This window comes from Protopterus annectens, chromosome 7.part0, assembly GCF_019279795.1.
Source record: "Protopterus annectens isolate FY-2018-M chromosome 7.part0, PAN1.0, whole genome shotgun sequence".
NCBI lineage: Eukaryota > Metazoa > Chordata > Ceratodontiformes > Protopteridae > Protopterus > Protopterus annectens.
The window spans coordinates 432,598,399-432,614,243 of NC_056739.1; the positions used below are offsets into that span (position 1 = coordinate 432,598,399).

Below are 15,845 nucleotides of genomic sequence, written 5' to 3' on the forward strand. Positions count from 1 at the left end.
ACTGTAAGAGCAGGTAGAATTTCAGTAGCGGATTCAGCCGGAAGAGGCCTCGGTAGTAGGAGGCATGCTTTCGGCCGAAGGAAGAACCGCAGACTCTGTTTCAGCTGAAACCGAGACACTCGCGGTTGGCTTAACCGTGGTTTCGGCCGAAACCACGGACCGCGAGTGTCGGTCCTTTTCCTTACGCTTTTTAGCTAAATGTGAAGTCGGAGTCTCCGACGGCATGATATAAGCAAAAGCGGAGCCAAAAAACTCCTCAGCAAACTCCGACCGACGTCTAAGTGTCCGTCGGTTGAAGGAAGCACAGGCTAGACAAGTTGCTACGTCGTGGTCTGGGCCTAAACAAGGTAGGCAGTAAGAGTGGAAATCTTTGAGGTATTTGTTTCCCACAAGTTAAACAGTTATTCACTTTTTCTGACATCGGCTGAGGCAAGAAAGAGTCCCCAACGGGGTACTTAGCTTTTTCGAAGTCTTCGGTAGTAGCAATCTCTGGTTCTGACCGACCGGCACTTGCGAACCGCTTCTGCTTCGGGCGCCACGCGGCAAGAAAGACTGAGGAAAATGGCGTCGGCTGATGCCTTTATACCCGCAGAACTGCAGCTATGACGTCGGGTGAAGTGTGACATCAGCCGAGGCCAGACCCAGACTTTGGAATCCGGCCGACCGAAGGGCTGCCTGAGGCCAGGACAACCCATTTGTTAGGACTGCAGATGCATCCTTGAAGGACATCTAGGGGCAGAGGCCATATTTGTTCCAGAGACATACTCCTCAGTAATGGGTACCAATGCTGCCTCGGCCAGTCTGGAGCTATCAGGATGATCCTTGGGCAGTCTTCTTTGATCTTCAATAGCACCTTGTGCATCAAAGGAAGAGGTGGGAATGCATATGCTGTCAGGTTTTCCCAACTGAAAGATAGGGAGTCCACCTTCCAAGCCAGAGGGTGGTATGTCCTTGTGCAGAATTTTTTCAATTGGTGGTTGTGTGGGGATGCGAATAAGTCTATTTCTGGTAGTCCCCATTTCCTTGTAATGGATTTGAAGATGTCTGGATGCAGCATCCATTCGTGGGCATCCGTGGTAGTTCTGCTTAGGATGTCTGCTAGTATATTTTCTTTTCCTGGTACAAATATTGCCTGGAGCTGAATGTTGAAGCTCAGGGCCACATTCCAGAGGTCCATTGCCATCCGGCATAGAGGGTATGAATGTGTGTCTCCCTGTTTGTTGATGTACCACATAACTGTGGTGTTGTCCGTCCTTATCAGCAATTGACCCTGTTGAAGAAACGGTCTGAATTGCCAGTTTTACTGCCAGCATCTCCTTTTGATTTATGTGTAGGTTCAGCTGGTCTTGAGTCCATAAGCCTTGTATGCACTTGTCCAGCATGTGTGCCCCCCAACCGAGGCCTGAGGCGTCCGTGGTGATAGTCTGGCTTGGGTGAGGGCTGTGGAAGGGCAGTCCTTTGTTCAATTGACAGACCTGAGCCCACCATTGGAATTCTTGCTTCAGGCATGGAATTATTGGAATTTGGGTTTCTAGGCTGTGCTTGTGCTGAGACCATAAATTCCTTAGGTACCATTGCAACTTCCTCATATGTAGTCTGGCATGTGGAATCAATATTATGCAGGATGCCATGTAACCCAGGGCTTGCAGGACTTTTCTTGCTGTTAGCTGGTTCTGCGTTATTAATGCCCTGAAATAGAGAGGAAGGTGCTTCTGCTTTTCTGCTGTGAGGGATGCCATTTGATTTGATGTGTCCAGTTCTGCACCCAAGAAAGTTATCCTCTGGGATGGTATCAGCCTTGACTTTTTTATATTGACTGTATATCCCAGGGCTTGTAGCAGATGAATGACCTTTTTCAAATCTGTTGCTAATTTGTTTTTGTTGTCCGCTTGCAACAGGCAGTCATCCAGGTAAGGGTAAATTTGAATTCCCTGAAGCCTGCAATGAGCAATTACTGATGCCAGGCATTTCGTGAATACTCTGGGCGCAGTAGATAAGCCAAAGGGCAATGCTGAGAATTGATAATGCTCTGATCCTGCAAGAAATCTGAGGTATCTTCTGCAATTTGGTCGTATGTGGACGTGCAGGTATGCCTCCTTGTGATCTAGAGTTACCAGCCAAGACTCCTTGCCCAGCATGGGAAGAAGCTGCTGTAGGGGCAGCATCTTGAATTTTGGAACAATGAGATATGTGTTCAGAGCGGACAGGTCTAGAATAGGTCTCCATTGGTTTTCTTTTCTTGGCACCAGGAAAAGTCTGGAGTAAAATCCTTGCCCTTGTTCCATAGACGGTACCTTTTCTATAGCTCTCATCCTTATTAAGTTGTCTATTTGTTCTAGAGCTTTTGTCCTTTGATTTGGAGGTAGGTTTGGCATTCCTCTCTTCCTTGGTAGAGTATGGAAGTGAAACCTGTAACCTTTGTCTATTGTCTGTAAAATCCATTTGTCTCCTGTGATGTAATGCCAGTTTACTGAAAATAAGGCTAGCTTTCCGCCTAAGGGTGCATCTAGTTGTTCCCTGGTAGGCGGTCTCAGAGCCAAGTCACTGTGATTGTCCTGTGGAAGTGGTAGTGGCTGGATCTGTGGCAGTACTCGCTGGTTGTTAGGCTGCCACTGGCGTCCCTGTAGGCACCTCTGGATTGACCCCTGCCTCTTGGGCGCCTATTCCTGCCTCTCTGTGCTCTGGTGGTGTCTGGAAAGGACCAATTCTTGGAAGGCCAGTTCCTACTAAACCTTGGAGGCTGGACCTGTAAGAAATCCTTGACTGTCTGGACAGATTTTGCTTTCTCTTCCACCTTCTTCAGCACCTGCTGTGCAGGTGAGCCAAACAAATTGTGCTTATCCATGGGAGCATCTAGGAGCTTTGATTTTACATGGTCTGGTAAGGACTGCTCTTTTAACCATGCATGCCTTCTGATCACTGTACCAGTCATTGTTGATCTAAAGGAAGCCTCCAGTGCATCATAGCCACATTTTAAGGAATGATTACTGACCTGCTGTATGTTATGTACCATTTCCTGAAGAGATTTTTGTCTAATGGTTCAGGCGAGGACAGTTTTTTAGTTAACTGGTCTAACAAATTCCTGATACTGAATCATGTGGAATTGACAGTTTAAGGCCCTAGCCAAAAGAGTAGCAGAAGTATAAACTTTTTTACCCCATCTCTCTAAGGCCCTAGATTCCCTTTCAGAGGGGAGGGGGTTTTTGGCAGAGGTAGCTGCTACAGCCTTGGGTCCCTGCGAAATAGTTTCAGGATCTGCAAAAGGAGCCTTATACAAATGATAATGTGTGTCCGGAACCCTGTAGTACCTGTCGGGCTTAGCAGGGGCCGGAGGAAGTGAATCAGGGGCAGTACAAGCATCATTAAATGCATCATCCACAACAGTAAGTACTGGAGGAATGGCTAAAGGCCTATGCTGTGGCAAATGCAAAAAGGTCCTAAGCCTTTTCCTAGAGTCTGAAAAATCCTGGCCCTGCCATTGAAATTGTTCCCTCATAGCATGCAAGGTTTCCCCAAAAGAAAATTCCTCAGGCGGAGAGGCAGAAGGAATTGAGTCTTCTGCATCAGAGTCCTCATAAGGAGAATAAGGGCCTTGTGGAGGGTCTGTATTTTCTGAATCATCAGAAGAGAAAGCTGAAGAAACTGGCTCAGGGGGCTCTGCTCTAGGCCTCTTCTCTGGAGGTGGGTGAGAGGCCCTGTCAGGGAGAGGTTGGGATCCCCTGATCAAAGAAATGAGATCCTCTGCTAGACTAAGCATTTGAGTACTAGAGCTAGGCCTGTGAGAGGGGGTCTTAGTAGGCACAGTCTTGGTAGATTTTGCTGCTTTAGCCCTGGCAAAAGCCTTAATCGACATGGATGCAGGGGGCCTAGCAGCTCCACGTGAAGGAGTGGATATATCTAAAGGGATAGTATCAGATAAATCCTGTGAACCTGTAGGAGCAGGTGGAATTTCAGTAGCAGATTCAGCCATGCTGGATGCGGCCTCGGTGGGAGGCAAGCTTTCGGCCGAAGAACAGAGGGCTCGGTTTTAGCCAAAACCGAGACACTCGCGGTTGACTTAACCGCGGTTTCAGCCGAAACCGCAGACCGCGAGTGTCGGTCCTTTTCCTTGCGCTTTTTAGCTAATTGTGAAGTCGGAGTTTCCGACGGCATGTTGTAAGCAAAAGCAGAGCCGAAAAACTCCTCAGCAAATTCGGACCGATGTCTAAGTGTCCGTCAGTTGAAAGAAGCACAGGCTAGACAGGCTGCTACGTCGTGGTCTGGGCCTAAACAAGGTAGGCAATAAGAGTGGAAATCTTTATGAGGTATTTGTTTCCCACAAGTTAAACAGTTATTCACTTTTTCTGACATCGGCTGAGGCAAGAAAGAGTTCCCAACGGGGTACTTAGCTTTTTAGAAGTCTTCGGTAGTAGCAATCTCTGGTTCTGACCGACCGGCACTTGCGAACAGCTTCTGCTTCGGGCGCCACGCGGCAAGAAAGACCGAGGAAAATGGCGTCGGCTGATGCCTTTATACCCGCTGAACTGCAGCTATGACATCGGCTGAAGTGCGACAACAGTCGAGGCCAGACCCAGACTTTGGAATCCGGCCGACCGAAGGGCTGCCTGAGGCAGGACAACCCATTTGTTAGGACTGCAGATGCATCCTTGAAGGACATCTGGAGAAGCGAGCAGGTTTCCTGACAAAGGGGGTCTTGGCTGGGAAGTTCTTCTGAAATTCTGGAACTGGCAAAACAAGCATGTGTTTCAAATCCTGAAGCTCCTTGCTTTTTTCCTAAAGTGATTTAAACAATTCTGCAGCTACTTGGCCAAAAATGGAGAAATTATCAAGACGAGTGACAAGCAATTTTGCCTTTATATCAGGAAATGCCTGGAGACGTCATCAGAAATTCCTTTTGAGAACAGATGCAGAAGTTGCTGCTCTGGAACAGACCTCAAGTGCATCGCAACTACACTTGATTGAGTGTCTAGCTACCTGGGAGGAGGCTTATAGAAGTGACAGGGCCAAAGATTTAGCCTTTGAGTCAGGCAATGGGGAAAGAGCCTGGGTAAGCCTGAGTGAGTAAGGCGAAAGCATACCTAGACATGTGTCTGATAATTTAAAGCCCTGATAGCCAAGGTGGAAGAGGTATAAACCTTCTTATCCAATCTTTCCAAAATTTTACTTTCCTTGTCAGAAGGAAACAGTTTGGTAGAGGTAGACAACCATGAAGATATATCAAAAGTAACGGAAACCACAGCTGTGTCAGCTGAGGGGCATTTAAAAAGAAACTTGCAGTCTTCAGGGACCTTATAAAAGCGAACAGGTCTTTTTGGAGCAGGGGGCTGTAAAACTGGGGGTCTTAAATGCTGCCTTAAAGGCATTTAAGGCAGCTGGCAGGACTGGTGGAACTGCTGAAGGAGCAGGGGCATCCAAATAGAGTAATTCATAATATCTCTTTTGCTCTTCTGAGATTTGAGAAGAATCCCACTTAAAGTATTCCCTCATTTTATTAACAGTTTCTCCAAAGGAAAACTCTTCTATGAGAGATTCACTCCCACTGGACTCTTCTTCTGGGGAAGCATATTCCAGTGGAGAAGAGATCTGGGTGGAATATGCTAAGGAGTCTTCATCTGAGGAAGACTCCTCAGAATCAGTGTCATGAATATGGAATTAACCAGGCTTCCCTGAAGAAGGCCCCTGGGACCCCCAATGGTAGCACTGGGGAAGAGAAGACCGGGCCTGCTACAGGAGAAGCCGGAGCCGTAGGGCTCAGAGCCATCAGAGCCTTAATGACATCCTGTGAAATAACCTCCCAATGTGATGTAACGTAGGAGGAGCGGAAACATGTCTATTTTTTTTTCTCTTCTTTTTAACATGTTTCTCCCATTGCACAGAAATAGGGGATGTAGGCTTAACCTCCGATGCCTCCGTAAACAAAAAAGCTGGAATGGTCCCAGTGTGTTCTGCAATTATTAGCCACAGTTCCCCTAAGTCCGAACCAGACATCTGCACAGCCTCAGACGTGCTAGGATCCCGCACTCCTGACGGCTTCCATACCGGTTACCCGCCAAGGGAGTGGAACCTACCTCCTGTTGCACCACCAGGTTCAACCTCAAGGGGTACGTCAGTTGGAGTAGGAGCAGTTAGAGGATTTGGGACTAGCATTGCTAACCTTCCTCTTAACAGATGGCTCAGAAGCCCTCTCGGAACCTTCCATCCCATCCCTGACAAATAAAGCAGGCCTGGTGGTTGTGATTAGGCCCTAAGCAAAACAAGCAAAGCTCATGGCTATCCTTATGTGGAATCTACCTTCCACACCTACACCTGCCCATTCTGGATGACAATAAAAACAAAAGGCAGTAGCAATAAGTTAAATCCCCTATGAGGTACTTATCTGAAGCTGGAAGGCAACACCAATGGTATCCAACAGCAGACTGAACGTATGAATCAGCCATTCCACATGGCGATGAACAAATTCTGAAGACTGTAGGTAAAGGAATCCCTTTTATGGCTAATGATGCCTGAGCCTTTGTGCAATGTCCCACATACAGGCAGTGTCTCTAAGCTTTTGTATACAGGCTGGACATCGGGTTGATGGTTGGAATACAACCCATATGTAAAGAATACTGCAACACTGAATAGAAAGACATGGAACCACTTCAGCTAAACCAGATTCCGGAACTACCTTGGTTGACAGCCATCAACATTATCGAGTGGTATGGTCAACATTACTTGGTGTTAGTAGACTCTTACTCCACTTGGCTCGAGATTGATCTACTTCCTAACCTAGCATCAGTACTGTCATTACAAAGATGGTGCCATTTTGCAGTCCATGGTAGTCTGCACAGTTATTTTAGACAATGGCACACAGTTTACAAGCCAACAGTTCAAAAGATTTGCCGAAGAATGGGATTTTATTCATGTCACGAGTAGCCCAGAATAACCGCAGTCAAATGGTTTGGCAGAACGTGCAGTTCAAAATGCAAAAGTCGGTCATGCGTGTAGTACCCTGGCGTACTGGCGTCGGTCTAATGCGCCCTGACCTCGGTCCCACCGCTCTGGTATTACTCGGGACTGGACCCACTACTACACGGACTACACCCAATAGTTAGGGGGAATGCAAAGATCAGTTACTAGACAAGTCAAAACGAGACAATAGTGATGTTTTCCTGAATCTCTTGAATCTCAGAAATATTCTTCGTGATAAACATCTTAGTTCACCTGCCAAGAGACTTCTGTCAAGACAAACCAGAACCACATTACCAATCAGTTGTCAGTTGTTGGTTCTGTGTGTTAAGAACAAGTCAGTGAAAACCAATCTGTTGAAGAGGCATTTAACCCAGAAGTCCCACTACGATAAAACCAGCAAACCGATGCAAACGTCCAGAGGTTATGATCGGATTGGTGTCATGAAAAGTATCTGCCCAGAGCAGAGATTGTACATTGTGGAATCACAAAGGAGCAGAGTTTAGACAGAATTGGAAACATTTGATACCAGTGTCCAAGCCTATACCACAGAACACAGCCTGGGAGAAAGACTATCTCAGAGTGAAATGTCCGATGTTCTAATTCCAGAGGAAGTTCCAGAGAATATTCTCGCTCCTGTGACAAATCCATAAGTTCCTGATACGAGTTGCTCACTGAAGACTGTCCCTGTTGCTAAATTCAGTCCAGATTGTTATGTTACGAGGTCTGGTCGTATCTCCAGACCATGTAACAGATACATGGCAACTTAAACATGAACATTGTGTTTTGTTTCCAATGTCTATAATAATGCATGTCTAACTAATGTTATCAAGGGCAATTTAACAGACAGAATGTATATCAATGTGTGTATGTCTCTAAGAAGCTATCCAAGGGCTTGCACAAGTGTATAAATACTGAGCACGCGCGAGCACGACTGCCATTTTGTAGTAAACTGTTGATATGTAAGCATGCATGTATGTAAGGCCTGTCTATTAACCAGTTTGTTTATATTTTATGATGCTGCTATCCATTCTGATGTGTTTCAATGTATTAAAGCTTCTAAATGAAATACCCCGCTTGCTTGCCTTCTATGTTAGAGAGGGATGAGTGACAGCATCCATATCTGAAGAATTGAGAGGTTTGCTGAATGCACCATGAAGAAAGCACTATGGTGCAAACAGCTCACCTACAACCCTGGTGTGCTTTGTGATGGCGAATGTGAAACATAACCATGCTACTAAATTTGCTGAACTTGGTAGGGACATTAAGGTACTGCAATGTGTTAAAATTCCACTCGTGAAGCTAAAATAAATCACTGCTTTCGAGACTTAGTTAAGTTTTTAAGACATTTAAGCGTCTCTGAGTGACTGTTTAGCACTACTCAGTAGTCAACACAACAGCATTTAATCTTACTACCCACAGTGAAGATGGCATTAATAAGCCAATATCTGTCAGGAATGTTAATGCCGGAATTCTGCTTCCCCAATTGAAGACAGTTCTTCTGGGACAAATCAAAAGAGAAAAACAAACAATGCTACAATTCACAAATTGCGGGCACCAGTATGGCACAAACTGTTTTTTTTTTTTTTTTTTTTTTTTTAGAAAAGGGCCCCAGAAGTCAGCACTCCAGTAACTCTAACCAACACTGCTATGCACTTAGTAAAGGAAAACAGCTACTAGTGAGTGACAGGTCCTCAACTTTGCATTAATACTCTCACCTATAATCTTCTTAATGAAGGATACTGTCTTCCAAGCTCAACAAATTATGCATCAGAAACTCTAGATTCCACTTCAGAATTAACTTGGTTCTCCTTTCCAGGCCTTCCTTTAACCTTGCTTCCCAGGAAAGGACCTTCTCCAAACTTGCTCCAGCTTGCTGGTATTCTCTGTGTGGTATTTCTGTGGCTTTTCCAGTTGGTGCAGGTGATTGGAGAGGTACATATCAAATGGGGCATTATACTCAATTATACGTCTAATAAGGGAGGAGTAACACAGAGGTAATAACCTTTTTCTCTGGATGCAATCCCTTTATTTATGAAATGAACCAAGTAAAAGGCTTTTCTGACCACTGCCGCTACATGATGGTTAAATGTGAGATTGTTGACAACCTGAGTACCTAGGTCTCTCACCACAGGTTGAGTGCTTAGGGGGTTGCAGTCGATGTGGTAATCAGTAGGCTCAGTGTTTCTGCTGAATGGTACGATAATACATTTTTTTGCATTTAACTTAAGGTCATGATTTTGACACCAGTTATTTGTAGCTGTGAGACCCTCTTACAGTACTGCTCCCCACCAACTGGGGAGTCAATGACAGCACCCAACTTACAGTCATCCACAAACTTGGCCATCCACAGGCCCTTTTGTCTTTGCCTGGACCTCTGAGAAGCATATGTCAAACAGTAGGGGTCCCAGGACAGATCCCTGGGGAACACCATGAGTAACAGGTCTGCTGTCAGAGGTGGCAGTGCCTATTTTGACCTTGTGGATCCTATCTGTGAGCCAGTTGGCCACCCATCTGACGAGACAGGAATTAACATCAAGCTGTGCTACCTTTTCAATGATGCCTGAGCGGGGGATTGTGTCAAAGGCCTTGGCCAGTTCAAGGTAAGCTGTATGTACTGATATTCCCTCATCCAGGGCCTTGGTGACAGTCTCAAAGAAGTCAACTAGGTTCAATAGGCAAGATCTGCCCCCGATGAATCTGAACTGGGTGGGGTTGAGTGCTTGGAGATGGACTATGTCCTTGTTTATGAGATCCATAATAATATGCTCAGTGACTTTACAGATCAGACTTAAGCTGATAGGGCGATAGTTCCCGGGTCAGTAGTGGCACCATCTTTATGCAAAGGGATGATGACAGCAGTTCTCCACTCTACTGGAATGAAGCCTGTAGTTAAGGCTGTGGTTGTATAGAGTGCCCAATGGAGAAGCTAGTTCTTGCTGGAGATGGTGAAAAATACAGCAAGGGATACTATCCGGTCCCATGGAAGCTGTGTTCTTTGCCTTGGATAGGGCCTTTAACACGATCTACAGAGATGCGAGTTGTAGGACAAGTATTGGGGATGTGAACTGGGCCTTTGGGGGGGCAATAAGGGGGTGATGTTTGCACTGAACCTATCAGCCAGCAGGCTGGCTAGGTCAGCAGGATCAGTGTAAGTGGCACCATTAAGCACTAGTTCGGAACAAACTTGGCCTTTGCCATGGAGGTTCTTAACGTAACCGAAGGAGGACTTGTGGTTTCCCGTTGCTTGGGAGGCTTGTTTCAACTCATAATTGGCTTTGGAGGTTTTTATTAGTGATCTAATTTGCTTGTTGAGGCAGAGGAGGGAGTTTTTCCGATTTGGAATTCGTTCCTTTTTACCCTTGGACAACAGTTTCTTCCTTTTGTTCATTCTCACTTGCTAAAGGAAAACAAATGTCAAGTGCTTCAGTGATACTAGCTAGAACATTTCTATGCCTCTCTCACCCTACCTCGACAGTATGATTATTACACATTTAATACCCCACTTCACCTTAGAAATCTCCTCCACTCTCTAGCTCCACACACTGAACACATCATACTAAGGGAAAGGTGTCAAGGTAATACTATAAATGATACCATAACCCCTTTTCATTTTACAATGGTTATACTTATTTTTCAGTTACGCTTTGCATCACATTTACATATGACTTCAACCTCTACATTGGACTGCACTGTACAACATAGCATTCTGCTCTTACACATTCTAAAACATTATGGTTGTGAGTTCTCATAACTTAATAAAAGGATAAAATATTTGAGGAAGTTTTAACAGGTACTCTTCCTGTTCTTTTGCTACATTAAGCATTTGCCGCTATACATGTTTAGACGAAAATACTGTTTAAATGCATAATTTTTTTTAAAACTTGCTCATTATACTTTACCATTTGTATTTTTAATCAACTTGCATCACACACTTTTTTTAATCTGCCTGCATCTTTATGTAAAATATTTTATCTGTATTTTTTTACTCAACTCCCACCTTTTGCAATGTGTTGGCATCCTATCGTAATCTATTTTATCTGTATGTACTTTTATTGTACTTTGTTACTGACTAAAAAGGGTCCTTGGATCAGTTCATTACACAGATAATCAAAAGATAAATTAAACAAATAAATATTATACTTCACTAAGGGAAGCTGGATAAAGCTGCCTGGTTCTCAAAACACCTTACACAGTCCTATGAAACCTTATTCAGTTATTCCAGCTTCAAAGTATTCTATTTTAATTTAATGTTCCAAGTACTCCATAACTCCTACCACCAGTTTAGAAAATGTGTGCATAAAAACGAAAACCGGTAGTTACAACCAGCACAATCAACCCAGAAGTAATCGATAATTCATCTACGTTTTCCAGTTCTAACATAAGAGAATAAATGGCTGAAATACAGCTCACCTGGCTGACGATCTCGACTAATGGACCCATTCCCCCTGTTGCCACGGTTACGGCGTCTACGACTGCGGTTACGTCGCTGGGGCTTGGAATCACCATCCTCTGTTGAAGAGTAACGTCATTAGCCCAGTCTAACCATGGAATAGACATCTATTTTTTCAAACATTAGTAACCACACTTCTCATTAACTTTCATCTTAAATACAATTCCAAGTACCCTTTCCAATCCAGTATTTAAAATCACATCTCCAGAGATCTTCAAATGAGGCTCCAGCCTAAACAGGGTACAGTCTTCTTTATGTAAACAGCAGAAATAAAGAAGTGTGAAACAGACTGGGACAGTCTCAGCAAAGATGGGTAGCAGATAGTAACAGCAGAAAAAAAATGTACTAAAAGAAGGCTTTGCTTCCTTCTTTATGAAAGAAAGCAAAATGAAGGTATCATGCATGGATGACTGTTGGGAAACAGGAGAAAAAGTGAAGACAACAGGGTAGTGAGGGAGAAGAATGAGTGAAACAGTTTGCCCTAAGGTAGGACAAAGCACAGGGACAAGATGGAATGCCTCTTAGGGTCTTCAGGAATCTGTTCAACATGCTGATAAATGTACAGAAGTCTTCAGTGGTGGTGTTGGTAGGGAGGGGAAGGACAAATCAAGGTGAGGCATTTTTGTGTGAGAACTCACCATAACAGTAGGCATTCCAGTAGAGTCACTGTCGCAGTAGCATTCATAACATAAGGGAATCAGAAGCAGGTTGAAGTTTGCCTGACTATCTCAACTCCCAGATCTCTGCAAAGGTCAGGGTTCAGGCCAATGTCCTACATATGTGCGGACAAACTGCATCCCAGATGAGACAGACATTGGTCTGCACCATCTTTTCTTTTCTAGGCCAGCAAAACTTGAGGAGACCATGTCTTATGAGAGGGAGGTAACTATTATACTATTTAAATAGGATGTGCAACGATTTTTGTTACAATTTCTTTTTGCTGTAATTAAACTCTCATTATAGAAAGTAGTTTTCTGTTTCTAAAAATAGTTTTTACTTCAGTGGAGCTATACTTGTCAAGTATGGTAAACTTGTGTAGGCTGAGCAGCTCTCCACTGACTATCCGATTCCACACCATGTGCATAAAGAATTCTGATTCTGTAACTGTAAGCACCAACAGTTTTGATAGTTTGTAGCGGGTAAGTGCTTTCTGTAGTCTACAGTAGACGTCAGCATAAACTACACTATAATTGATGAGATAAATTTAACATACTTAAGTATAGTCCCACTGAAGTAAAAAATATATATTTTAGAATCAGAAATCCAACTTTACATAATGAGAACACAATTACACCGAAAAGAAATAAAAACCCTTGCACATGATCTTTAAGAGAGCAGCCCCCCCCCCCCCAAAATCTGGTTTCCTACCACCACAACGCTTAGTTTCTTTCAAGAGAGAAACGGACAGTTCTTAGGGGAGTTAGTACTACCACAGAAACCCTACTCAAATCTTGCAGAGGTTTGTTGGCTTACTAATCTGCTTTCCTTCCTTTTCCTTTGCAAAGGCTACAAACTGATCTGTTTTTCTGACCAATTCCCACCTACTAAAATAGGACTGCAATTAGCTGTACACATACAACTTATACAGAATTCTTCCTCTCTTTTCTGGGGTTTTGGCAACAACAGTGACAGTTTGATCGTCTGATTAAAGTACATTTTCAAAACTATATTTAGCTTAAATGTATGAATTCTTCTGAGATTGACACTGCCAATGTGAAAGAATGTAAAATGGCTGTACATTCATCAAAGCTTGCATCTATGAAACCCTCCTTGCAGAAGCCACGAGTATTGTCTTTCAAGACAAAAAAAAAAAAAAAACAAGCAGGTCTGAGACTGCTGATTCAAAAGGGTACATGGTCAGCTACTCCAAGACAAGAGTCAGGTCCAAAGGTGGGGGAAACAGTAGTTATACACTTACCACAATTCTGGATCTTTTTATTTATGTCCGTCCAATACAACAGATGCATCCTAGAGACACTTTTTGGATCAGAGTTCACAAAACTATTGCTCCAGCCTCAAGCCCCTTTAAAAATTATTTTTCCAATATGCTCTTTGAATGCGGATATACTTTAGCTCAAATTTGGTGCCAAGTACTGAAGCTAGATTTCAAGCTAGACCATAACAAATGGGAATGTCCTCCAGGTCTTACAAAGTAGGAATTTGGAAGGACACTGAGTATGGGTTATCACATAGCAATAATAACATATGGATGTGAATGAAAGTTAACAGCTTCATTCTAAGTATATAATGATATGCTCCCTTCATAGAGGACTGTAAAAAGGCACTGGTAAAGTATTAATTATGAAGGCTCCAAGTAATTTAAATTTGGAGATTTCATACTTTAATTCTCCTAGTACAGGGAATAATTTGGTACATTCAACATTTTGGGGGTGGGGTGGTGACAGGCAAGATCATTATTCTGTAAAATCTACTGTAGTTTAAGTACCTGGACAAGAGAAGGGAATTTGATATAAACATACTTTTTTTTTCATCCTGGTAATTTTGATTGTTTCCAAACTGCAGTAGTTTAACCTTTAAGATACCACTGTGAAAAGTACTACATTGAACAAACCAGCAGACCAGTAAGAAAGCTGACACAGCAGAATTAACATGATATAAAGCAATAGGAATTTTAAGCAGTTACATTTTTATTATGCATTTCTTCTCTTCTACCAGTACTGTTTACAATATTTCTGAAGCTTTGTTATAAAAGTAGCTATTTTTTCTCCCCGATGCATTACAGCCTTAGGGGTTAAATAATGTGCTCTTAAATAAATATTTATTATAAACAGGTACATTTGTTCAGGTTTCCTTAAATGAGCTTTACTCTTCCCTTGGAAGATTTCATAAAATTACATGAAATGGCATATATTTATATGTTATAATTTATTCAGAACTTCTATGAAGTGTTTGGTGATTCTATATACATTGTAGCGCATGTTTTTCAAAGGTCCTTTATGGGACGAAGGGTGTGTGACAACTTAATTTTTGTTACTTGTTAATTAAATAATTATTTTCTTATTTTACATTTGTTTACAGGGAAAGCATGATTGGACCAAAAGTCCTGTTTCAGCAGAGGCTTGGGGAGAAAAGCTCCACATTAAACAAACAAGATATATATATATATATATATATATATATATATATATATATATACACACATACACACACAGTCTCATTAACAAACAGATTTATACAGAGTCAAACGCGAGTGTTTACATGTATATAAATGCAGATAAAGTATGTACATTGATCAAGAAGTAAAGCAATGAATGTAAACATATACATTAAACCTTTAACCATTAGCATAGTTTCAAATGAAAGTCTTTGCTAGCAGCAGCCTATGAGAGGTCAAATAGCAACTTAGTCTGTTTTTAGGGTTTAAGTTAGAAAGTAATTAGAGGGGAGAACCATACTGGAGGATACTGGGATCTAGATAAGGAGGAAAATAAGACCAGTAAGGTGCTGGAGGGAAAATCAGAGAACCTATCCCAGGCTAGTAGTGCAGGAGCATAACACCATTTCTCGGATAAGTGAGATTTAAGTAGTTCTTTAAAGTGTGACAAATTAGTATTTGATATTACTTTTGTTGGCAATGAGTTCCACATTATGGCTATACAGTTAGAGTAAATGGAATTTCCGGCAACACTGTTGGCTTTGGTTACGCTTAGTAAAGCTTTATTATTAGAGTGCAGGACATTATTACAGGAGTAAGGATAATGATATAGTAGGTTTTGTAGGGCAGGGATTCTATCAGGTTGGTTTATGATTCTGTGAGCCATGTTAAGTTGATTATAGACTAAGAGTTGTGGTAGCTCTAACCAGTTGAGTTGTTTTAGTGCTAAGGAGTGGTGAGATCTAAAGGTAGCGTTTGTGGCAAACTTAAATTTTATTACAGCAGCTGCCTAACTTGACTAGGTCTGATTTCTTTTAGATTGGTAAGAATTGGTGAGGTGTAGAGGAGGGTAGAGACAAGCTGGGTTCTTGCAATGGTGGGTTTTGTGTTGTCAGGTATTGCGTATTTCTATATGGGGTTCCAAGTTTTTTTTATGTCTGTGCAATATGGATGTCAAGTTCCATGTTATCAATACCACCACCCAGAAGCTTAACAGGGGTTACTGGGAAAGTACAGTTTTGTACCTACCATAAATGTAGATGTTTGAGTGCTAATACAGCTGCAGTCATAACAGATGGCTTCTCCTGCCGTCAGGCGGGTCCTCGGTCGGCCGAATTCCAAAGTCTAGGTCCGGCGTCGGTTGTCGTCGCCTCCTCCCTGACGTCAGTGCGACAGGGGTATAAAAGAACCAGCCGACGCCATTTTCTTCAGTTTTTCTTGCCCCAGATGTCAGGTGCTCCCAGAAGGAAGGCAATACATAAAATTGGGTAATAATGCAATGCAATATAATCAAAAAACAGTAGTTGCAAGCAAATACACCATAAAAGA

General features: G+C 42.8%; 1 protein-coding gene across 1 annotated transcript in view; it reads right to left on the reverse strand.

Annotated features, from left to right (window-relative positions):
* The window catches only part of FXR2 (FMR1 autosomal homolog 2), a 1,381,282-nt gene that overhangs the window by 142,210 nt on the left and 1,223,227 nt on the right, over positions 1–15,845 (reverse strand). Inside the window, exon 15 of the mRNA XM_044076212.1 lies at positions 11,362–11,460. Coding sequence (XP_043932147.1) covers positions 11,362–11,460 — 99 coding nt within the window. The remainder of the gene's footprint in view (positions 1–11,361; positions 11,461–15,845) is intronic.